A 25,371-nucleotide genomic window follows, 5' to 3' on the forward strand; every position below is an offset into this window, starting at 1 on the left:
TTCAGAAAAAAATTTAATTGAGTTATATGAACATATTTTTTGGATGTTTATTGAAGTTCTTGAGAATTCTTCGTAGGGCCGAGAGAGGCAGCAGATTTTGGAAAACAGCATAGCAGAAGCACAACAGTGTGAGAGGAACATTTTAACTGTTCAGGCATGGATATCTCACATTGACACAGTTTTGCAAAATAGGTTGGACAATGATATATCTTCTCAAGATGTACCTGAAGAACTTGTGGTAAGTTGGTTTTTTTATTCCGGTGCTTTCATTTCTGTTTAGTGTTGAAAAATTCAATGCCTTATCAATTGTTTTCATTGAATTTATGAAAATAATGGAGACTGCTGTCTAAAAATAATGTGTGAATGGGGTTATAATTTTAGGGAAGTAGGAAAGAGTATTTCCTCTTTTTATGTGTCCTCTCAATATAAGAATTCGCATTTGTTGTCTAGTGTTTTTTTTTTTTTTCAGTTTAGTAAAAGCCTTATGCTTTTATTTTGTTAATATTTCTAAATTTCAATCATAATAACACATAAGTTCTATTTTTAGTATGGTAGTATAAAAGGAGGTTATATATTTAAGGTTTTGACAATTTGTTTTAAATACTCAAAAAACTGAGATAATATCACAAAATACTCATCCACACTATTTATTAGAGATTAATTAATTTGAAAGAGAAAATTCTAGTTCCTGTTCTCAATGCAAATAATGCATATTTGACTTTGTAGATGCTGTAAACAAAGTTAGAAATGATTTGAAGGAGAAAAATTCGGTGTAGGGAAAACAAAATTTCATTTTAGCAAAACCTATTGTCAATCATCGATGGTAATTTCTTCTTGCACCTCTGATCCGATTTAAAAAAAAAAGTAAACTAACACATACACCAGAAAAAAAACTTCTTTTTTCATCTTTTATGAGGAAAGGACTCTCAATCTCCCACACTATTTTCAAGGAGGGGCTCTTTAGGTGGCAATCAGGCCTTTCTGCTCTGGATTAAGCACATATTTCTACAATGAGGGAGAGAGATAATTAAAAGCTTAGCAATCATGTGGTAGAAAATATTAATTATGCTTTTATGTAAATAAGTTACTAACCTTACACGCAATGAATGCAGTGGTACTGGCTATTATTACAGCGCCAGTGCTTTCGCATGGACAATTATATGTTGCCGCCAGTAGAGTTCGTTCACTTGACTGTTGGAAATTTTGTATTTCTAACAGCAAAGGTCATGCCTACTTTCAAGAAGAATATTGTTTGTACAGAAGTTTTACGTATTAAAGGAGTTTTGCGGTATCATTTCATTCAGGGAGACTTTCATAATTGCAAAATTGGCGAACTTTATCCATTAATGTCAAATTTTGGGCACCAATGCCAGGCCATTTGCTTGTTCATTTGATACTTAGAACTTTATATTTCTAATAAAGAAGAAGCAACTTACTCAATTATAGTAGACATCTTATAAGTAATATTGTGCACATAGAAGCTTTATGTATAAACAGAGTTTTGATGCTTCATTTCATACAGGAAGATTTTGAAAACTGGGTAATTTGCGATTTTTATTCATGGGCGTCAAATTTTTTTTTAACAATGCCAGCGCGAAAAATATTTTTCCTTTGCATACGTAAACAAAGAGTAGGGAAGCATGTATTTGAATAGGGTTAGCACAAAGCAACATGGTATCCAAAATAACATTACTCAAGCCAAGAATTTGACGACCACACCTATTTCTCAATGAAGTCGTTTCCTTCTGTATAAAGTACTACTTTTAGTCACTGAAATTGATAGAATAAGCAAAATAAAAATAACGTGGAGACAGAAAAAACTTTTACTTTCCCAACAGTTATTTTTTATTAATTTTTTAAATGTCTGATTTTGGAAATAAGGCATGGTCTTTATGATGTCACAAGTGATTAAAATAATTGTTAAAAAATATAAATTTTTTTCAAATTATTTAAAAGAAGGGTAAAACCTATGTTTTTAAACATGCTCTTTCAGAACAAAAAAAAAAAAACTTTTAAAATTTGAAAACGACTCCATTACTGAAATATCCCTTTTGATCCATTTATTTTAAGATTAACAGACAAAAAGCAAAGTTTGAATAAATTATTACTGTATTGTGTGTACATGTAAAAATTGTATGTTTCCAGATATGCAATAAACATGAGTAAGAGTAGAAATACAAATGTTGGAAATAGTTAAATTCATACAAATTTTCTCAAATATTCATTTATGAATATGGTCGAATTTCGACCACTGGGCGAACACTAGTCTATTATAATACGGTGGTTTCCTTTTCTGAATGATAATATAAATGCTATATAACAAATGTTTTGACTTTCAAAAATAAAGAAATGAATAAATAAAAAATATTCTGTAGATAGAATGATTAGTTCATGAAAAAGGTTTTATAATTTTTTTTGGGACTTCATTTTTTCTTTTCCAAACTTAGCAATTAGAAGCAGAATTTGCTGAAAAGGAATCTAACATCAGAGAACTCGAAGAAGATGTTGAACGTTACAGGTCATGCGGCCGGCTTGAAGCTGCTTGCCGGCTTGAAGAACAGCTGCATCTAGTTGAGGTAATGATTATTTTATTTTATAAACTATAACTTTATTAGTTATAGTTTCAAATAGTCTTTTAATCTGTATTATTATATTCATATATATTTTTAAATTTTTTCAGGAAAAGTTTTCTGAACTGCAAGAAAAGTTTGTAAGGTTTCAGAAACCTAGTGACTTTGAATCCAAAGTTAACCGAATAGGAAGTATGTTGAATGAAGTTGAAGATGGGTTGAGTTCTATTCAGCTGTCAAGTGATGATTCAGATTCTGCCGAAACACAACTTGAAAAATGCATGGTATATTTTAAAGATAATTTTTTATTAGTTTTTGTCAAAAGAAATTTTAATTGCAACTTTTGCCTTTTGTGGTGAAATAAAATTTTATTGTGCTCAAAATGATTGATTATTTATTAATGTTTTAGTTTATGTAGAAAAAAAGGCATTTTATTTTATTTTTTCTAAATCAAAGTATAGGAATACAATTGCATTTTTTGTGTCAAATTGCTCTATGCTTCTGGAAAATTTTGATTTTCTAGCAACTCTTAGCATTTTTCTGCTGTAATTAAGCTAATGTTCTTCTGTGAAATTGTTATTTCTTAGTTACAGTATTTGACTGTAGTTAATTTTCGAAATCCCTTGGTTAAATCCTAAAACAAGACTTTTAAGAGCAGAAGAAAATATTTAAATTCATGATTAGTTGTACTCCCTTTGACCATTCTACATACGGAGATGTGCCCCCCCCCCTCCCCGCCTTTTTGTTGAAATTTCTTTATTTCTGAAAGTAAAGGTATTGTTTGATACCATATTGGTCAAGTTCTCATTTTGAATTTTGTCCTTTTTTATTTTTACAGTCAATTATAGCTTTTTTCTGCATATGAGCTGTATCATGTCTGCTTTTGTCATGTATATGGCTATCTTAAAATAAGGAAACTAAAAGTGAACTCTTTTGTACGTTTATCACAAAAAGGAAATCTCAGAAGCCTTTTCTTATTATTTGCTCCAACATAGTATTAAATTATTCTAAACTTTATACAACTTTAAAAGTATGATTGCAAATTTTTTTAATTATTTTTTTTTATTCTGAAAATGGTTTTTAATTCAGTAACAAGCATAGTAGGTTTTTCTCTTTTTTTTTGTTGGGATGTAAAATATATGCTTGTGGGATAAAGGAAAGTTTTTCCATTTGTAATCCAACAGAAGTAATTAAACTATTTTAGAATTTGTTTTTCAATAGCTTTGGAATTGACTGAATAAGTTGACATTTAAATAACAAAGGTTAAGAGTACCAAAAATGTATCAGATATTATGCATTGTAAATTAATGCAAAGTAGGTTTCAGGTTTTTTAAAAATATCTATGAGATACAAAAAATGTGTGTGTGTATATGATTTATTATCTAATCTCTTTTAAATTTTAAATTTTTTGTCAATTAATTTTCAAGTGCTGTAGTTTAAAAATTTCGTCATGGAGGTACATCGATAATTGTTAGTACATATTGTGTGTGTGACATGCAAATAATGAAGTAAATCATTTATTGATCAAATGTTTTAATTTATAAACTTCATTGAGATTTCAAATTTCACATATATATTTGCTTTTTTTTTTTTGAAGAAAGTTTATAAATGCCATACTTTCTGAATTTGGACATCCAGATCAGTTTTCCTAAATCTCAATACCCATTCATTTGCACAGGAGTTTAAAGTGCATTCTTTTGTAGCATTTTTACAAAGTTCTGAGTGATATGAAGCCTGAAGTGGAGCAGTGTATTCGCAGTGGGAGACAGATAAATGATTCAAAGCACTCTGCTCAGTTAAAAGAACGTTTAGACTCCTACAAGAAACAATACAATCTCCTAGGTTCTAAGGTTAGATAAGAGTTGCATCCTCTTGCATGGAATTTCCAGTTATTGGTGTTTGCATCTGAATGGCTAAATTTGTTTGGGGGCGGAAGTAAAAGTTGAAGGATGGTGACAGCTGTATTATTGAACAAAGCAATTTTAAGAACAGCAGTTTTCCATATTAATACAATCAGAATTTTTTCTTCATAGTTTTATTTGAATATTAAGTAACACAGTAGAACCTCAATTTACCAAAGGGAAGAAGACCTCCTCAGTAAGACTCCTCCAGTAAATCAAAAATTCCATATAGGAGGTACAGTATGAGAGCCCAAATCCAGAACCTAAAGACCTGAAAACCAAAACTTTTTTCTTAAATATTTAGTTATTTTTGCCATTTGTTATTTTTTCAATTTTAAAAGTTCCAAAATTTTTAACGTTCAGCAATTACTTGTTGAAAATACAGTACTTTCAGTTCCGCCTTTTTATTTACCGTTTTTTCACTGTCATGTGTTATGCGTAAATAAGTGATTTTGCTAAAATTGTGCAGCAATCTTTTAACATCTACTTTAGGTTCAACATACTTATTTTTATTTTCGCCTATGTTGCAATACAAAGCCTGTTGAACAAAACTACAAAATTATTTTTAGTAAAAAATGATTTGTTTATTGTAACGATCGGCACATTGCATAGTAATAAAATGCAACATCCAGGAATTATATGCTGTTGCCAATTGCCTCCAACTTTTGTTCAGCATAATGAATTATACTTTCATTCAGATTAATCAAGAAATAGAAAAAAAGTAGCCCGAGCATTAGCAAAACCAGGAAAACGCGATAAATACTGCACACCAGGAGAGTTTTCACTATTTTTTGAGTTGGAATACAAAATCCGGAAAATCTTGAAATCTGGAAAGGTAGTGGTCTCGACCAATCCAGATTTAGGGTCCATACTGTACTGAAAAATGGCTATCAGGAGATATAACAAATTTGAGCGTTAACTTTAATTATGATCACTTTTACAAAATGATTCTTGCAGTTTGACCACCAATGAGATGGTAAGGCAAACATGCAATTTACAGGTGGAAGCTGAGGCATCTACTAGTTTGTACTGATGCCAGTTTGTTGCTACATATATGCGTCAATCCTCTAAATTAGGCAGAGTCACATTTGAAGTAGGCGAAACACAAACATCAGAATTTTCAATATTATTCAAATAAAAGCACCTTAATTGGCCCCTTGCCAATTCAATGGAAAACATGGTCAGACAGTACATATGATGTTTTAAACTAGATTGCTGTAATTTTTAACAAACTTGCTTTGTTTTATAAATGTGACGCAAGCCAGAAAATGCAATGTAAATTTAATATAACATAATATAATAAATTTTAATCTTTAATGTTATGCATCAATAACCCAGTCATTCTGATTTTTTGTTCTTTACTAACTTTAAGCATAAGTATGTAGTTAAAAAACAATAATAATTTACTTTCACTTTGAATCGCTTTCATATTTTGAATGGTATACTTAAAATTAGTTTTATTTACTGTTCCAAAAAATTGCGGATGCAGTTCAAAAAAAAAGTTAGAAATGCATGAATAACTTAGCGACATGTTAGGTTCTGGCGACCTAAAAGTGATATCATTTAATTACCAAAAAAAAAAAAAAAAATTCAGTTAAACTATGTTTTGGTTAAAATAGTTTTGAATGATCGAGGTTGTACTGTACTTTTAGTATAAATTCACAGTTTGTCGTTTTCTGAATAGAAATCTAATATCAAATTGTAATGTTAGAAAAATATTTATTAAAAATTTCTGCTTCATGGTCTTATCAGATACTGAATTTTATGTCTTATTTTATCAACACATAAATTTTTTTTATCTGTAGGAACTATCATAAGGAACTTGGATATCATACGTACTTTATCATAAGTTGAATTTCAGCATCTTGCTGTTTTAAGAATCTTTTTTATACATGCTTGTTTTTCACTAAATGCAATAAATACAGTGATTTTGAAAACAATAGATGCATTTATGAATTTGATTTTTGTTGTCCTAATATTTTTTGTTGGTTCTTATCAAGGCTCTTATGCAAAATCAGAAATACTGGATCATTTTAAAACTTGTTCAAGAAAACTGCTACTTTAAAATTGCTTTGTTTTGTTTTTTGGTTTATTGTTTTTGGAAAAACAAAAAAGTATTTTATATATGCATGATAGATAACTGGCATTATAATTTATATAATGAATCACTAACAAGGTAAGAGTTCTGCATGGCATTTTTCATTATAATTTGCTGGAGATAATGGTGTACTTAAATTGGTATTATAAACTAACATATTTACAACAAACAATTGATTAGTGTTTTACGTACTTTAAATTTAATCAAGCTAGTAATGTGATATGCTGATTTGCTTCATTATCAACTAACCTATTGGATGATTGGGAGTTTGCTTAATTACGTTTTGTGATTTTCAATATGTGTTGTCTTTATTACATAATATTTATTGTTCTTATTAACTTAATCTGACATGAACCATGCAAAATGTTTAACTTGCTTTTAATTTTATTTATTACTTTATAATATATTCTGATTAATATGCATTAAAAATTGATTCAGAAAATTATGTTGATTTGTTGTGCACCAAACATTTTATTTTTTGTCTACAAATATGTATGCGTGGTAAAATAAAGTTCGAAAAGAAAACCAAGAAAACTGTTTATTAAAATGTCGCATTGAATTGTTGTATTTACAATTCTTTCAAATGCTTTCCCCACTCAAATTTTACTCAGGGAATTAATATTTATGTAATGTGTATAGTTTGAATCTGAAAACGTATTGTATATTTGGTAAATATTTTTGAGTTTGTTTATTCCTTGCACAAATGTTTAGAATGTAAGTCCTAAGATATTTAAGTCCTATGTCTTTGATGAAGTTGTGGGAAGGGATGTGGTTTATTGAGTCTCGCTCGGAAACTTTTTGAAATTGATGTTTCATAAAAAACAAGTTTAGATAATCTTTGAAGATGGTAGTGGAAGCGAGTTAATGGAATTTCCTCTGAAATTTTTCTATTAAAGTTATAAAAATTCAATTTTAGGCTACCTTTGGTGACGTAAAGAGATGGGGACAAACTTACAAAACTCCTCCCTCTTCCTATTTCGCTTTGTACTTAATCTTTTTTTTTTTTTTTTGGAAATATGTTGTAAAACATCCTGACCCACTTTTTCTTTTTCAAAAACATTTAACTTTTTTAGTTTTTCCATGACGGAATTTTCAAAATTTTGTCTGTTTGAAAAACAAACGCTTTTAACCCACGAAAAAAAAAAAAAACTTTTGACCCTTTGGCTTGAGGTGTGATATTTAGCAATGATATCTTATATAATTGTTTCCTTTTTTTTTAAATTTAAATATCCAGGCTCTTGAATTTCTTGATGCACTATTGTTTTCCATTCATTTTTTTACCTTAAAATTTTTTAGAACTGCTGGTGTCTCTACCTTACAATGTTCTGAATCACTCTTTCTCTGTATACTTTAATTTTTCTTCTCTTCTATTTAAAACATATTTTGGGGCATCCCATGTATTTTTATCCACTTTGTTGGTCACCACCTTGTGGTGAATTTTGAATAAAAATATTCATAAAAATAATAGTTTGGAAGCAAACCCCGATAACTTACATCATTGTACAACTTTTTAAAAAAAATTTTTGTGCCCTCAAACCTGTACGCCCTTTGGGAGTTAAGGTTGATGCCCCCTTGGAGGACCCAGTCCGCCCCTGGGCAAAGCTATATTTTTAAGAAATTATTGTTCAAATCAAAGATATTGAAAATTATCTGCTTTGACCAGAAAAGGAACTCGACTCAATCATTAGAGCCCTTCCCTATCCTCCAATAGCTTTTTTTTCTGCCTAACCTGCTGGTTGCAATCTATTCTAGATGAACTTGATTCTTCATATATACTAGTGCACCACTTTTTTTTTTCAATAAGCTGTTCATTAATTTTTTAAATATTTTTTCACTGTCATGTGTGCCCTTTTTGGCTTGCGCCCCTAGGCCAGGGCCAAGGATGGCCTATTGGTAATCTGGAACTGCACATATCGACATTTTAAATGAGAGTTCTGTTTTCAAGCTCTGATTAAATTGGTGCTATTAAAAAAGAAAGCTATGTTTATTAAATGAAGGCTCCTTTACTTTTACTGTGCATTTTTTGTAACTTTCAACAGTCGAGCCTTTACTGAAGTATATTTATGTAGCGTAATTAGTAATGTGTTCTGATTCTGCATGAAAAGTTACCCTACTTATGCTGAAGAACAAGTCTTAATGCTTATTGCAACTTTGAAATGAAATATACACAAACCTAGCACCATTGTTCATTTGCACTCAGAGCAAAAGTGAATGATCTCTATTTGAAGGACAATGTAAATGTAACCAAAGGTACTCAACTGAAATGCAACTCGTAATGATCAATATTGAACCGTCACATTGACAAAAAATATCTCAAATGGACCATTACATGGGAAAACCCACATTTTGTCCCACATGTAACAGCTTATGCATTTCGTTAAGAGTAAATATTTCAAAGGGTAATGACCAAAATTTTGTTACCTTGGAAATCATGCATAGGTTTATGAGCAAAAAGTTTTGATCATTACGTTTTAAAATTATTACTTTTTTTATGAAATATATAGACTTTTTTGAGGAATCCCCCACATAAGTGTGATAAAACATCAAAATTACACGAAAAAAATTTTAAAAAAAATAAATAAATTCCAAATTTAATAATTGCTTTTATTCATAATACTTTTCTGCTAGTTTCTTGTTTCTTCGTAACGTAATTTGAAGTAATATCTTGAGAATGGATGAAGTATATTTTTCTTTATGCTTGAAGTGGTAATTTTCTTGGCTTGAACTAATTTTTTTCAGGTTACAGAAAGTCGGTCAATGTTAGAAGAGGCAGTGAAAAGAGAAAACAACTTAGAAGCTCAGCTCTTCCACTTTCAAGAATGGCTGCATTCTGCTCGAATGGATGCCGATAAGGCTGCACCAGAAAAAACAAAGAACATTTCTGAATCTGCAATACAGCTCTGTAATGTAAGTGTATTACCGATTTGTAGTTTAAAAGCTTATGCTAAGTTACAAGCATATATCAACCACCCGGTAATGAGATCCAAAGATTGCAGTTTCATCCTTGATATTTTTACTCGTCAATCTGGAGTGGTTGATAATGGAGTGGGAGGCAACTGCTCTCTTATCTTCAGTCACTGGATGTCATAACTATGCTGTCAATATACGCTCGTTGTTCTGCCTAAGCCCTGACTTACAGTCGGTAACTTACAGTTGATTACCTTAAACTTTTCTCTTTATTTTACAAGTTGAGCTGCACTGTTACTTGCGGGCTCCGCTGGTGTACTAAGTTTGATAATATTTGATAAATAGCTGCCAGTTTGAAGGTAGTCTCAGCTTCAATGAGAAGAAATCAGAGTCCAGCTTTGTTATTGCCCATTTCAGACTGATGAGTTCAAAGCAAGGACAAAACTGCTGTCTTTGAATGACATAATTGGGCTGTCAGCATGTGCTTGTAGTTCTGCCTTAGCCCTGTCTTATGGTCGGTAACTTACAGTTAATTACCTTAAACTTTTCCCTTTCTTTTACAAGTTGAGCTGCACCATTACTTGCGGGCTTTCACTGGTGTGCTAAGTTAATTATAGCTACCAGTTTGAAGGAAGTCTCAGCCATAGGCGGATTTAGGACTGAGTTCCGGGGGGGGGCAGGTTTTTTTTTTGAGCAACATTTTTATTACTCCCCACTCCCATGTCTTTGTCAGTTTCCTGTGATACATAAGTCCATGCTTTACTTTTTTGTGTGTCGTTTTTATTAATGTGTGTTTTCATGCTGTCCTTTTTGAATTGACCTTAAGAGAGGGAGCTGGTATTAAGAGAGTGACGCAAGGCTCCCTTTTAAGTGGAAAATAGAATATCTGCAATTTTAGGGGGCCCGGGGTTTCTCCCTCGGAGGAAATGTTGTAAAATGGATATAAAATTCTGCATTTTGTAGCCTTATAAAGGTTAATTGGATAGACAAATTAATAACTAGATTACACAGTTGTACAGTATTGTTCAAACTTTAGAAACAGCCATTTTAAGTTTGAAAGAAAAAATAAACTATAGATTTCTCATTACAACAACTTTTTTTTAATTATAAGTAGTGCAGAAAACGAAAAGGAATAGAGGTAGTGTATCATTTTTTCCCCTGGGTAAACAGATTAACAATATACAGTAGAAGTAATTTTTAGCCCACTTTGCTTAGGATTTTCAAAGACTTATTATTTTCAAGGACTCTAGAATAAATAAAATTATTTAGCACACTTCATTTGTACTTTCCAGTTTCTGATATTTTATTACTTGATTGTAAATTTTTACAGTCCTGTTCTAACTTTGTAAGAAATAGCTATTTTAAATTTAAAAGAAAAAAGAAACCATAGATTTCTCATGACAACAATTTTTCTTCAGTTGCAAGTGGGGTCGAAAACGAAAAGAAATAGAAGTAGTGTGTATTTTTTTCCGTACTAAACAGATAGACAATATGCAGAAGAAGTAAGATAAAAGCAATCAATAAAATTTTTTTTCCAAAATACTGCATTCAGGATTGAATAAATAGCAAGATATGAAACATGTGAGTCACAAAAATTTATCTCGAATAATATGTTACAAACGTGAGAACCATGATTTTTATTTTTAATACAGGATGTGGCAAGGAGCTGAATTTGACATACTTTGGCATTCCTCCCTCTCTACCATTTGTTAGAAATTTTAAAATTTAAGGTTTGTAGCCACACATTTCCAAATGTTCAAGGTTTTCGAGCACTTAAAAATGAAATTGGTTTTTTCAAGCAATTTCTATTTTTTAAGGAATAAATCATGATTTTTTTTGGAGTTAGGGACCCACTTCAAAGCAGGGGCCTTAAGCAATAGCTTGTTTATCTTACAGGCAAATTCGGCCTTGTTTGTAATTTACTCTTACCTGCAGATTTTTGCTTGACTTTTTGTAATTTTTACGGAAATTTGTCAGTTTTTTATGGTTAAAGGATTTTTACGATTTTATCGCTCTTTGTTAGGTTTTTGTAGACTTTTATAAAATTTCAGCAATTTTTTCCAAAACTTTTGATGAATCAATTATTTAGATTTCAATAATGACAAGGACTGACTCACTTAGACTTAGATGATTATGACTCACCTTACTTTTTACACAGTATTTATAAAGTAAGTAAAATTGTACTCTCCCTCTAAGTAAAAAGATTCATTTAATCAGAACACTGAGATAACTGAAATTTATTCAATTGTCGATAGTATTTCTTTTCTTTCTCTCTCTCTTAAAAAAAAAAAATAAAAATAAAAAAAAGAGGGAGAGAAAGAAGGGAATAAAACTATGCTGTTTAGAATTTCTCAAAAGGCCAATTAATCTACTAAGAACATAAATATTATGCACAAATGTACTTTAAATGTGGATTCAAATCATAACGAGTAGATCGTTCTGTTAGCACGAATGGGGGGGGGGGGGAGTTTTTCCCATTTGCTTTAGGTTCTAATTTGTTAAATTAATCGTCAATTATTATAAGTGTTGTAGCTTAATGTAAAGCTTGTTTAGCTAATATTTTCATTCATGTACTTGCCCAAATGGTTTTCAGTTCCAAAATAGTGAATTTAGACACATTTTCAGCACCCCAGTGACAGCTGTACTATTTGTATTAAATGTTCGTCTTTTATCCCTTTTCTTTTCTCCCATCAGAAAAGGACTTTCGCTTTTCTCTTCATTTTCATTGAACTATTCAAAAAAGAAAAAAAAAATAATTTTTTCATTTTAATTTTTAGAAGATGTGTTGTTACTACACCAAATCCTCCCAAAACTGGGGGAGCATTGCCCCCCCTCTGCCCCCCATAAATCTGCCCATGGTCTCAGCTTCAATGAGAAGAAATCAGAGTCCAGCTTTGTTATTGCCTATTTCAGACTGTTGAGTTCAAAGCAAGGACAAAACTGCAGTCTTTGAATGACATAACTGGACTGTCAGCATATGCTTGTAGTTCTACCTTAGCCGTGTCTTACGGTCGGTAACTTACAGCTTAATATGCTGTTATTTAGAAAGAATTTGAATATGTTTTCTATATGTTCATTTTTATTATTTATAATTTTTTATAGGCAAGATAAATGAGTTTCAGGATAAACATTTGATCTTGGCTGTTTAGTCTTGCACAAAAATGCTTAAACTCTGTAAGTTTGTCTTTTTGACAATGCTTTGTCTGTAAAGACAGTTTAAACATGTATGCTTTCAATTGCTCATATTAATTTAATAAGAATTTTCTGGAATTTAGGCTTTTAAAAAGAAAATTTAACACAATGTCTTGATGTATTTTCTTTTTTAGGATATTTTATCAGATGTTCGAAATAAAAAGAACCTTTTAGATTCTTTATTTGAAGATTATAAAGGAATTGATGATGAAGGTGCAGAAGAAAGTATTATCGAGCTACAGAACCAATATTCAAGTTTTGAGCAGAAATTGATGAAAAGAATTGAAACTCTAAAAGTTAGTTTTATATATTATTACTCAAAGCTGTTTATTTTTTAGTGTTTTCATTTTCTTTGCTGAGTGTCCATTTCAGATCTGGCTAGGTGTCTTGATTGACTTTCAGATATTCTTTTGAAAATATTTTAGTAGTTTAATAAAAAGATGTACAAAATATCCCAAAAGGATTTTTTCCTCTCCAGTTAGTCTTTTGAAGTTCAATACATAATTGGCTATTTTCAAAAAATGTATTAAAAAAAAATATTTTTATTTGAAACAAAATCCCCCTTTTGAAGCGTTTGCAGCCCTGCCGTAAAAATACCATGTTAAAACAACATACGAACAAACAACAAATTAAAGATTCGCCAGGTTGAAAATTACTAGACTCAATAACTCACAAATTGGTGGAGATAATATATTAAAAATGTGTAATACAAAAAGAGCTTGATATAAATAGGTGTAGAGCATTTCCGCTGTATTAATTTTATTCCCCTAAGTGTTATACACAAAATCCTTGCTTTCGAAACGCCGTGAAGGCATTTCTGAAACAGGGACTCTATCCCTGGATTGTTCTTTTGAAAGCCTAACACTCTACTGACTGAGCTATCCAGCTCTCTCTTTCAATAATGCAATTGGAAGTTTAAAATTTAACTGAACCAACCCAACCAGTTTTTTTTTTTTTTTTTTAACAGGTAAAATGTGAATTGTTTATTTTTTGCCAAAAGCAGGGGAAGAATCTTTTACTGACACCTTACTTAGGAAGTTTGATAATGTAGTAAGAAAGTTATAGGGCGTCCCCACAAAAAACACCTGTGAGAAACAATGTGCATGATCACGATTTCTGAAGTGTGATTATTAAAGTTTTTTAATAAGTATTTGAAATGTGAAAATGTGATAATTTGTTACCTTTTCAATGCTTAAATAGCTATTCATTAAATTGTGTTGATCCTATCCTTAGAGGCTATTTTATGTTGTTGTTGTTTTGTGCCGTCCTCAAAATATTTGGTTCTTTATTTAAAAAATATTGCAAATGTAATGTAAATTGGTTTAAAACCACCTTTTCTTTTGGCATGTCCCCCCCCCCCCCAACCTCAAGTATTAGTTACCCCAAATATTTTTTCCCTACTACAGCACTGCTTGTATCACTTATATCCCTTCTAAAGCTTATACATTACAATTCCTTTGCAAATTTAGCTTGGGGGGGGGGGGGGTATCTTTTTAAAATAAAAATAGCTGGTGTTAATTTGTCGAAAAAAAGCTTCAATAAGCCTTTTTTTTCTTTTCCAGAAATTAAATTACTGTATACTCTTTTCATGAATTTTTTTAAAAATATTTTTTCCATTTAAGGCGCTGTTTTCTTACTTCCCCCTCCCCTTGTTTCGCTTTTTATTGATCTTATTGGAGAAAGAGTTTCTTTAATTAACATCTTTTAAAACATTTTGCTGTGTGAGGAGGAAGCACTTTGTTGACTTTTATTGTATGCCATTCATCTTACTTTTTGTAATTTTTATGTTTTTCTCATTGCCCCAATATTTTATTTTGTTTAAAAGCCTAAATAATGTGTTCTTAAATTGTGGTTGTTAATTATCTTGTGTCTGTTAAAATCTGTTTTAAATATACTATTGTTCTTTCCTGCCTGGACTTGAAATTTTTCATGTACCAAGAGCGCTGCTCTTGTTTTGCCATTTAGGGTAACTCAAGAGATCAGTTTAAAGAGTTTTTTCAGTCATTGACTGAAATGAAGAATTGGTTACAGTCTGCAGAAAATTTTGTTAAAAACTTTGAGGAGCTGCCTCGGGAACAAAGACTTTCAGATTCTCAGCGACAGAGGCTGCAGGTTTGTTTGTTTATCAAAGGGCCGTTTTGCATAATACGAAAGACACTTTGGTATTTATGTTGCCTGTGTAGAGCATTTATTGCTGCGCATATGCTTTTGTGTGGATTTTTGTTACTAACAAATAATATTTGACTTAATAATAAGGTTTCTTATTGCTTTGGTTCATTTTATGGTGAACCCTTCTGATCAAACCATGATTAAACCATCTTTTTCGAAATTCAAAATTCTAATGAGCATAACTTATAAAAAAGTTTTCATATCATTCTTTATCTTTTCTTCTCATCTTTTCTTTTTTTTTCTCTTGGATTTTTTTTAATGATGTTTGCTAATTCGTAGTTTGTAGCTTTAATTAATGCAACTTGAATGATGTTTTTTAAAAAGTATTTTCCCTAATTTTTTTAAAATTTGTCCTTAGTTTTATTTCTGCACCAGTAATGCATGTTGATAACACAGCGAAATGTTATAAATTATTCTGTGCAAGATCCTTTGCGTCAAGTTAGCACATTTACCATGAGTGTTTTCTATTAATCTATAATATTTTTTTTTCTCATTTGGGGTGAAATAATACTTACTTCTAACTGACACTATTAAGTAAATAAATCAAGCTGCTGTTGCTTTTAATCTCTAATTTGGGCAGTTTGAAATTCTTACTAAGGCTTTGTGTGAATATCACGCTTTGCTGCTTGTAGTTTGCTTTTGCATCATTTCTTGGTCCTAGTGTAAATTTTAATGTCATCAATACTATAATAATTATTTTTAGCATCTTCAAGAAGATTTGGCAACAGTAGACAAGAAAAGAGAAGAACTAATGACAGTTAACAATCAGATGGGAAAATTAAAAGAAAAGTATCCATTAGAGCGAGAGCTTGTCGAAGTGCAAGAGAAGTTTGAAGTTCTCTCCAGCAAAATTCAAGTTAGAACCTAAATATATTTAATATTTTAAATTTAGATGAACAATTAAGTGCGATTTTTTTTAGTTATATTAATGTAGGAAGTATTTGCTTCACATTTCATGTTTTGGCTTCATTAAGGGGTGGAAATTTTTATTCTTTTGATGAATTTCCATCTTTTTAAAAAAATTCAAAGCAGCGTGAGACAGAAAGAGATGAAAGTCAGTGACTGTCTTAAATCTTTGAAGTTGAAGTTCTTTCTTTTTTTTTTTTTTAATAATTTGTATTTTGTGATCATATTCAAGAGAAAATTGCTACTCATTACCTAATGATAAATAATTTTTTCTTAACTTTAGTGAAATAATTTCTTTTAAGCATACCTTTATGAATGTATTTTTCAAATGGTGGTAAAAAAAAGCCACATTTCATATAGTTCTCCCCCAGTTGTAGGTTTTGTAAAAATGTAGTAACTTGCAAGTAATAGGAAATCTGGCTAAAATTACCACGAACTAATTCAGTTATCTCTTAGTAAAATGCATCACTGCAAGCATATTATGCATCAAAATCTTTAATTTCATAAGAAAAAAAGTTTTTCTTTTTCATGAAGGTTTTATGAGTGATATTGAAATATAAGCAAAACTTCTTGCTTGTTTGATATTCCTCAAGCTTTGGTGACGGTTTCACATCTGTGAGGTGTGGATTAGATGAGATCTAATGAGTCTTACTCAGTTCATGATATCAGACCAACTATACATATATTTTAACTATGTTGTTTGATTATGTAGGAGAAAAAATAACGGTAAGGTTTTTCCCCTCTAAATAATTGGGATTTGTAGAAAGTTAAGGAACTATTGCTTCTGTTTATGTACATGATGTGTGTGTGTATTTAAAGCAGCTTCACTTTAGAACCATTCATTAGTAATACAACTATCAATTAAAATGTGTTTGTACATTTATATTAAAATATAGACCTGTTTCTTCTTCTCAAATAATTGCAGAATCTAGTTTCAAACCATGAAGTTGACGTACAGAGAACAACCATTGAGCAACTTCGGGCTTCTCCAGTGCAACTTCCTACATCTGAACCTGGATCTCCAAGGCCAGACGAAACTATTTCTAAAATTAGGCAATTAAAACTCCATGTAGATGAATTAGATAGAGCAGCATCCAATAAAAATGCATTACAAAGTTTTGATTCTGTTTCTAGTTTGGAAAAATTATTACAGGTGGGTATAGACAAATATATCAGACAAATAAATTGGAAAATGCTTTTTTGTATGATTGTTTTTTTTTTTTTTTTTGTTAGTTGCAGTGTCAATATGACATAATAGATATTAAATTTCTCATAAATAAGCTCTGTTGGGGAAGAAAATTTATAATAATTTTTCAAACATATCAGAAAAAAGAAACTGAAGAAACTGTCATTATGTCTGACTTATAGTATGGTTTGGCAAATATCTTATAGATATTTGTATGAATTACCCTGTGTACGTTATCTGGGGCAAAATTTTTTTAAACAACGTAAATTTCATAAGCTTTTCTTTATTAAATGCAGAAGTATGGTAGAAGGTTTTTTTCCCACAATCATGAAATATTGCCTTGTTTCATATAAGTTATATTAAGTATTCAGTACAATAGAACTTCTGGTTAGTTATTAGATTTAAATATTGTGTGTTTCCAAGGCTTTGATTCAATGAAATACTTATGAATATTGTCACTTCAAGCTGCGTTAGGAAATGATTAAGCCATGTACATAATTAACATAAGTCAATAGCAAGGTGAAAGGAGGGAAATAATAACACCCCTCAGAGGCCTTGGTTATTACATTATTGTCAATCCTTATGCAGTAGTTTATGCACATGTAAAGACTGTTTTGATTTAAAAAAAGCCTTCCAGGAGGTTAATTCTGGATACACTAATGACTTAGTACTCCCAAAGTTTTTTCTTTGTATTAATTAGTATATTTTAAACTATATTACCTTTTGTCTAAATACTGCCTTAATTTCTAGTCAGTTGGTTAAAGTATCAAAATTTTAAATTTACATTTCATATTTTAAATCTTGCAAAACTTACTCAGAACTGCTGAAGTTTAAAAACATATATTAGTGCTCATTTTTGAGAATTTCATAGGAGGATGAAGGAAATCATTTTAGTATTTCTGTTACTAACTTGAAGCTTAAATAATTGTATTTTCTTTTGAAATTATCCCATATTTTAGAGTTAATTTTTCTGACTTTGTTTTATTTTGTTTTTGGTTCAGGATTTCAGAGTACAAGCTCTTCAAACCGAAGAAGAAGTGAAACAATTGAATGTAGATTGGGAAACTCATAGCCGCAAGTTAAATCCAACTGATCCTAGTTCAGCCAAAGTTACTCAGCATATGAAATCTTTAGAAGAATCATGGTCCAGTGTGCAAAAAAATGCAGAAGATTATCATCAAAAATTGAGCGAAAAAATCTCCAAGTGGTCTGAATTAACAGAAAGAAATGACAGCATCAATAATCGGTTGCAGTTTCTTATGTCCAATTTTGACAACGAAGAGAAAATTAGCCCTTTTCATCAAAAGGTGTGTTTTACTTTCATTCGATTCATGTAGTTTTTTATTGTTGATAAAAAGAGCTTTTCTAAAACGCAAGTTTTCATGTAAGAGACACTAACAGCAATTTCAAGGCTTCAGAATCCTTTTCCTTAATAATGAGGTCTAATAATGAGTAGGCAATTAGAGCAGTAAGCAAAGGTCCACAATGAAGTTGGCAAAAACAAAGTGTGTGCTCAAAGAAGCAGTGTTTGCTCTCGTGGATACTTGATATTGTCCTAAAATTTTTTCAAAATTGTGTCCTTATTTTTTTAGAATTCCCACTCCAAACCCAGGGTAGAATTTATCAAAAAATTCTTCTGTTAAATCTTTCAAGTTTTATTGAAAATAATATAGCTTTGAAACATGTTCTTAAAATTGGTTTTCAGCATAGTCTGTATTAGTCAATATTTTTGTAGTCTCTTGTTGTTAGTTTGATTAGATTTGACTTACAATTTCAGGCACTTGAAGAAGAAGCAAAAAAACTTCAGAAGGAAGTAGAAGGTTTACAGCAAGATGCCATTGAACTTGGAGCATCAAAAACTCTACTAAAAAAGCTTCTAAAAGATTCGACTACTTTGTTAGCTAGCATCAGTATGCGTCTGGATGAACTGGAAGAATCAAAGGAGCCATCAGTTAAGACTGCTTTGACTCAAACTGATAAGGAGTCAGATATCATGTTAGAGCCTACGAGTACTGCAGTTGTTCCCGACTTCATTGCCAAAGTCAATAAGGTACGGGAGGCTGTTGCTGCTGTTAACAGGCAATTAACTCAGCCAGAGCTCTCTGGAAAGGATTTTGAAGATTTTGGAAGACAAGAAGGATCCTTGAAGGTACGTAAGTTATGAAGATCTTCAAACATTGAATTGGGATCTGTTTATTGAAAAGTAGTAAGTAAAGAATGATTTTAAAGTATAAAAAAGTTTTTTGAAGAAAAATTTTCTAATAGTTTTTAAAGTTTTAATGAAACCTCACGGCCAGGTCTGGCATTTTTTATCCATACATATATTGTTTTATGAATTATCAAGCTTTATCAATTTTGAATCATCCAAAATTTAAATAACTCAGAGAAAATGATATGATAGCAAATGATTTAAAGGAGTGGAATAATAGGTGAAACTTTGGCTGTTTAAAATAGTGTGTTGCTGGATTTAATAAATTTTTGTTCTTTGCTTGATATACAGAAAAAAGTACATGATATACAGGTGCCCTGAGCCGTGAGCCAGTGCGCCATGTGCTCATGCCTTAATCTGGCCCTACGTGGTACCCTACCAAAAAGCTTTCGAAGGTCATGGAAACTTAGGTTACTCCTTTTGTTTATTCAAACCTTGTTAACAAAAAATAAACTGCTTTGACAGGACCTACCCTTCTTTAATTCATTTAGATAAGCTAGTGAACAGACCATTAAAAAAAAAAAAACATTTAATGTGTATGTAAAATTTTTTTTTTTAATTAAAATTTTTTTAATACACAAAATGTTAAAATAAAATTACTGTGCTGTGGGTGTATGTAAAAATTACTGTGTATTGAAAAAATAAGTGTATGTAAAATTACTGTAATATGTGTATGTAAATTTTCTTTTTTGATTTTGAGAAAAACTTTTAAAATTTTACAAAATGCATGTCTTCTCCTACAGTCTAATCACCTTAAGCCTACGTATCTGAAGGAGTTGTATTAACCAAAGTCCCTGAATCTTAACTGAACTTGTCACCCACTTGGACCCTGCGGTACATCCATAATTTTCTCCTGGGGTTAAAACAGTATTGACATGTAAAAAACATTATCATACTAGAATTAGTTAATAATCAAAGGTTCTGGGGTGGGTTAACTCTCTCTCTCGGGTTGCGCTCTTGTCAGAGCTTGACTATTTCTTATTGAGGTTAGTTACTGGAAAATTTACAAATGCACCTGTGATATGTGTATATATGTTTGTGTATATATTAAGGAACTATTTTTCAGAGTGTGCTAGATGGGATCAATGCTTTAAAACCTAACATAGAGCTGGTATGTGCTGAAAAAGAAAATGTTATTAAAAAAGCTACAAAAACTGATGTTACTCAAATTGAGCGTGTGAGTGAAAAGTTGAATGAAGAATGGAGTAAATTGAATGCAGCTTATGAGGAAAGGCATAAGTAAGTTTTTTGGCATTTCAAAACATTTGATAGTTTGCTTTGTCTTATATTTTTGTTATTAAAAGAAATATGTGTATAACCTTTTTTTTTTCTTTTTTTTTTTTTGGCTTGAATCTTTTTTTTTTTTTTTTTTTTGAAGTTGTTTTACTATAATTTATTTCACATTGCAAGGTCATTGTTTTTTTAATTTATTTTTAATTATTTTTTTTTAAAATTTGTCATATTGAATTTAAGTTTAGTAAAATCTCAACCTACTTAAAAGTTCTGATTGTCTATTAAAATATATTAACCTTTCATGCTGGTTTACTTTGGAAGTTACTGGATGATCTGAAAGCAATTACTTTTGGAAAATTCCATGTTTCTAAGAAGAACATATATTAACTACTGTCCAGTTCTGTGAAATTAATTCTTCTGGAAAATGTGTTTAAACAGAGAGAGAATAGAATGCAGCTCTGTGGCCCTTATTTGCCTTGCTGTTGTTCTGTGATGTCAGATAGTTGACAGCAAAATTTTCAGCATCATTTATTCTCCATGCCCAATGAATGAATTACCCAGATTAACCAGACTTAATCCCTAGAAGGGAAGAACAATCCACTTCTCCTGAATAAAGGAGTAAGAGTAATACATAGTAATCTATTGGCCTCAGATCAAAAGGTTTAGGAGAAAAGTAATTGATTTAATAGAAAAAAAAATCTCTAGTTACCTTTAGTTTTTGGAAAGGTAATAAATATATTTTGATGTTGTTTTACTTAAGGGGTTTTTATTGTATCTTACATGATTTTAACTAGGCGCTGGTTGAAGGCCCATGATGTATGGCAGGGATTTGAAAGTGATCTAAGATCCATGACGTCGTGGCTCGTGAGCTCGGAAACCATTCTTAGCCACAGTAGACTACCAAGTGGTGACTTAGATTATGAAAGAGCCAAAATGCACCAAGAGGTAAAAAATTTTCTTGTAAATTGTCTTAACTATTGAATAAAAGTTAAATGCATTTTGTCAACATGTTGCATTCAAATTTTTTTTCTTATGTTCTTATTTTCTAAAACATTCTTTCTGTGTGGAGTTCTTTATTTTAGAATTTCAACATACATTTACCTCTCTTCACATGATGAATTTCTGAAGCACCATACACAAATTAAAGTTGTGCAGTTTGCACCTGCGTTTTACTGAAAAGTAATAATTTTGCTTTAAACTGCAGAGCAAGGTTTCCCAAACTGGGTGCTGCACCATCTTGGGGCGCCGCCCCAAATTGTCCGTGATATCAATAAATATGTGTATGACAGAGATACAAAAGGGCGCCATAAGAAAATTCAAATTTTTGAAAGGTTGCCGCAAACCAGAAATGTTTGGGAACCCCTGCTGTGGAGGCAATGTTAACTGATTTTTTACAAATGACGACGCTGAGAACAATATTGGGTTTGCCAGAGGCACTTCTCCCCCTGCTATGGTTACCTTCGAGAGCCACCACTCTAATTATCTATGACAACTGCAGAATTATATCAGAAAATAGTCCAAAATTAAAAGCGCCGGCATAATTTATAAAACTTATTTTATGTTATGAACTGAGTTATGTTCATTTGAATTCCTGTTTTTATGTTATGCATGTGATTTAAATTTCAAGAATGTAAGTTTTTAATTTTTAATGTTTTTTAAACCTATAATTTTACAGATGCTGCAAAAGCAAGTTAGTGACAAAATGGCTATGATTGAACGGCTGAATGTTATTGGTCGGAGAGTGTCTGAACAGTGTTCTGCACCTGATGCAATTTTACTGCAAGAGCAGTTAGATTCAATAAATAGACGTTGGAAATCCCTAGTGGCTGATCTCGCTTTAAGAGCAACAAAGTAATATTTAATTTCTGGGATATTTAGTTTTTGTGGCAAATTTTGAAAATGCTTTACTCATTGGTTATTTTTTCTTCCACTGGCACCTTAAATTCTTTGTTACTATGATGTCTTGCACTTTAGATAAGGTGTGTCGAATGTATTCTTAATGTTGATATTACACTATAAGAATTGATACAGTATAATTTTGATTTAACGATACCTGATTTAATGATATCCTCAAATTAAGAATACATTCCACTGGTCTGCATTGACTGTCTATGCACCTTGATTAAATGATAACCTTTTCCTGTTTCTTGACAATGGTTAAATCGAGGTTATACTATTATAATCTCGGTACAGATGTTATTTATTATATAAAACAGGGAGTCAAAAAATTAGTATCAACTAAAATTTTAAATGAAATCACTGAAATGAAGAAATAGCTTTTAGATGTTGGTTTCAGTGGCTTTCCCTTATCATAGTGTGCTTTTCAATTTAGATTAAATTCATTTAGTTATGTTTAATATTCTGTCAGACATAAAGTTTTACCATAGTACTTCATTGAATATATTTTTGAGTTTTATTTTTTTTTCTTCCAAAAAAAATTAAGTAAAGCTGGAAAAATATTATGATTATCTTTTTTTTTTTTTTTTTTGACTTTCTATGTAACTGGGGTCAAAACTGGGTGGTTTTAGGTTACAACTGTATGCATGTGTCTCTAGCACTTAAAATGACACAATAATGCAAAAAGCATAACTAGCATTTAATTTTTTTTTCTTGTATTGCATAATCCACAATGACACAGTAAAATCATCATGTTTGTCTCCACAACTTTTTATTAGCATTATCAAAATTTATTAGCTTTTCCTAGATTACTCTTTTCCCAGCCATATATCTCTAATTTCTGACTTCTGAATTCAAACAGTTGTGCCATCTTTTCTTTTGTCAACTTAATTGTTTTCTTCAAAAAGGGCTTTCTTAAAACAGAAATGTTTTTCTTAAAAAGGAAAGAGGGGCCTTCAAAAACTTTCTATGGAGTTCTCTTCTAATGCATTCTCAATAGAAAATTTGCTCTTTCTCATTCAATTTATGTTTCATAAATGTCATTACCCCTTCTTTTCTAAAATTGTTTTCCATATTCAAAATTCTATTTTTTTCTCTACTTTCAACCATCAAAGTACCTTAGCTTTATTTTATATCAATACTGTAACCCAGACTGACCGTTTTCTTGCATTCACATCGTGATGGGTGAGAAACCCCTTTTACAGAATTTTGCTTGGCTATGAAATTCATTTATATTTGTTGACAAACCGTTATACTGATTTATGAGACGAGAAAGCTTTAGATCATTCTAGGAATGTTAAGTAGTATTCTTTGGTGTTTTTCATACTACATTTTCTGATTTGCAAATCAGGTATACAGGCAATTTACATTGGTGCTGACTGGTAAATTGAGATAATATGTATTAAGATACTGGTATCTTACTATTGTCTATGACTTATTGCGAGTCTGCGAAGGTTCTCTGAATACCAGTTCCCAACTGTTATGCATCTCTGTTTTGTATTCATTAGCTTTGATTGGGAAATTTGATTTAATTTCATTGAAACATGTTTAATATTTTATTAGGAATTGAGTTTTTCATCATAATTTCTTGAAAATTTTGCTACTTTAAAACTTATTGCAAAGTTTTGGTAAAAGTAATTAAAGTAGTAATCAAAATCATGATAAAACTATACATGTTAGAAAAGATTTGCTTCAATATTAGATTTTGAACTATTAATTCTAATAGCTTACTGTTAATTTGAAACATTTATTTGTTTGGAGTTTTCCTTTATGAATTTATATTTATTGCTATTTTTTATTATAGATTAGAAGAGGATCAAGGTATGTTAGCTGTTGTAAAGGATGAAATGAATGATCTGAGCTTATGGCTGAAGGAAACTGAAACTTTATTGTGTGCTACTCCTCGAACTACAGATCTAGATTCAGCAAAATCTTTGCTTTTAAAACTGAAGGTAATTTATCCTAGAAGAATAATTTGATTTTTGTATTTTTCTTCTTTAAAAAAAATCATTTATGAATAAATAGGTACAGGACTTTGCTCCCTTGCAAAATAAGCCCTGAATTTTTTTGGTATAGTTAGCTTTATAAAAAAAATTCTTGCAGCTATCATACTACAGCTGATTTTTTTGGAAAAAAAAATTCACCCCTTTGTTTTGTTTCTTATTCCAGGAACATGAGCAAGATCTCCCTAGCCATAGAAGTAGTCTTCTTACTATTATGTTAGCTGGAACATTGGTGAATACTGAAAGTGTTGAGACATTGGAACAAAGATATGGAAAGGTATTTGGGATAGATTTCCTTAAAATTAATGAAGTGGAACTAATAGATGGATAATTCATGCTATTTTGTATTTATAACTCTTAAGTAAAGAATAATAAAATTAGTAACATAATGTTATCATTTAAACCTTCTTGAAATGCAACGTACATATGTACAAATTGCAAATATGTACAAATCGAAATGCAATGTACAAATTTGTTTGTTGAAAATTCCCTACTTTAGGGCAAATGGTTTGAGTTTTCCTCAAAATTATTTGCTTTCCAGGAGTCACCTTTTGGTGCATATTTGATTTTTTTTCCACTCATTTTCTGATTCATTGCATTATTATGACTTGTAATAAATTTGACGTAAAATACACATTTGAGACATTTAACAACATATTTTTTTGTCTTATATTCTGTGTACAGATTACATCATTACTTCCTGAAAGACGCCAAAATTTGGAAAATTATGTTCAAAGAATGTCAGAGTTTCAGGACCAAGCTAAAACTGAAGCAAACTGGTTATCGGAAAGTAAGAAGCATTTAGAAGACAGATTAGCTGTTTTTACTGCTGGGAGAAATGTAGATGATGAAAATCAAGTAAGTGTTACTGCATATAAAGTTTTTTTCAAGCTGTGCAATTTAATTGTTCTCCCTATAACTGTAGATACAGCTGTTTTTAATACCTGCATTAATAGGGATTAAATGGTTCACACCTCAACTCAGTATTTCATTTCAATGTAGATCTTTCAACATGTGCAAGTGTTTTATTTTGTTTCTCAACCATGAAGGGGAGGGGGTTTATGGGGGGTAAGCTTTAACACTAGTATTTGTTTTTTCATC

General features: G+C 30.8%; 1 protein-coding gene across 1 annotated transcript in view; it reads left to right on the forward strand.

Annotated features, from left to right (window-relative positions):
- Positions 1-25,371, forward strand: part of LOC129234114 (dystrophin-like) — a gene marked incomplete at its 3' end in the record, with an annotated part of 333,560 nt that overhangs the window by 130,073 nt on the left and 178,116 nt on the right. The window contains 18 exon segments of the mRNA XM_054868004.1: positions 77-238; positions 2,448-2,576; positions 2,681-2,854; positions 4,274-4,420; positions 9,309-9,476; positions 12,803-12,964; positions 13,387-13,400; positions 14,645-14,780; positions 15,541-15,693; positions 16,669-16,896; positions 17,931-18,236; positions 18,707-19,078; positions 20,205-20,377; positions 21,166-21,316; positions 22,047-22,222; positions 24,072-24,219; positions 24,437-24,547; positions 24,955-25,128. Coding sequence (XP_054723979.1) covers positions 77-238; positions 2,448-2,576; positions 2,681-2,854; positions 4,274-4,420; positions 9,309-9,476; positions 12,803-12,964; positions 13,387-13,400; positions 14,645-14,780; positions 15,541-15,693; positions 16,669-16,896; positions 17,931-18,236; positions 18,707-19,078; positions 20,205-20,377; positions 21,166-21,316; positions 22,047-22,222; positions 24,072-24,219; positions 24,437-24,547; positions 24,955-25,128 — 3,084 coding nt within the window.

This window comes from Uloborus diversus, chromosome 1 (genome assembly GCF_026930045.1).
Source record: "Uloborus diversus isolate 005 chromosome 1, Udiv.v.3.1, whole genome shotgun sequence".
Classification (NCBI taxonomy): Eukaryota; Metazoa; Arthropoda; class Arachnida; order Araneae; family Uloboridae; genus Uloborus; species Uloborus diversus.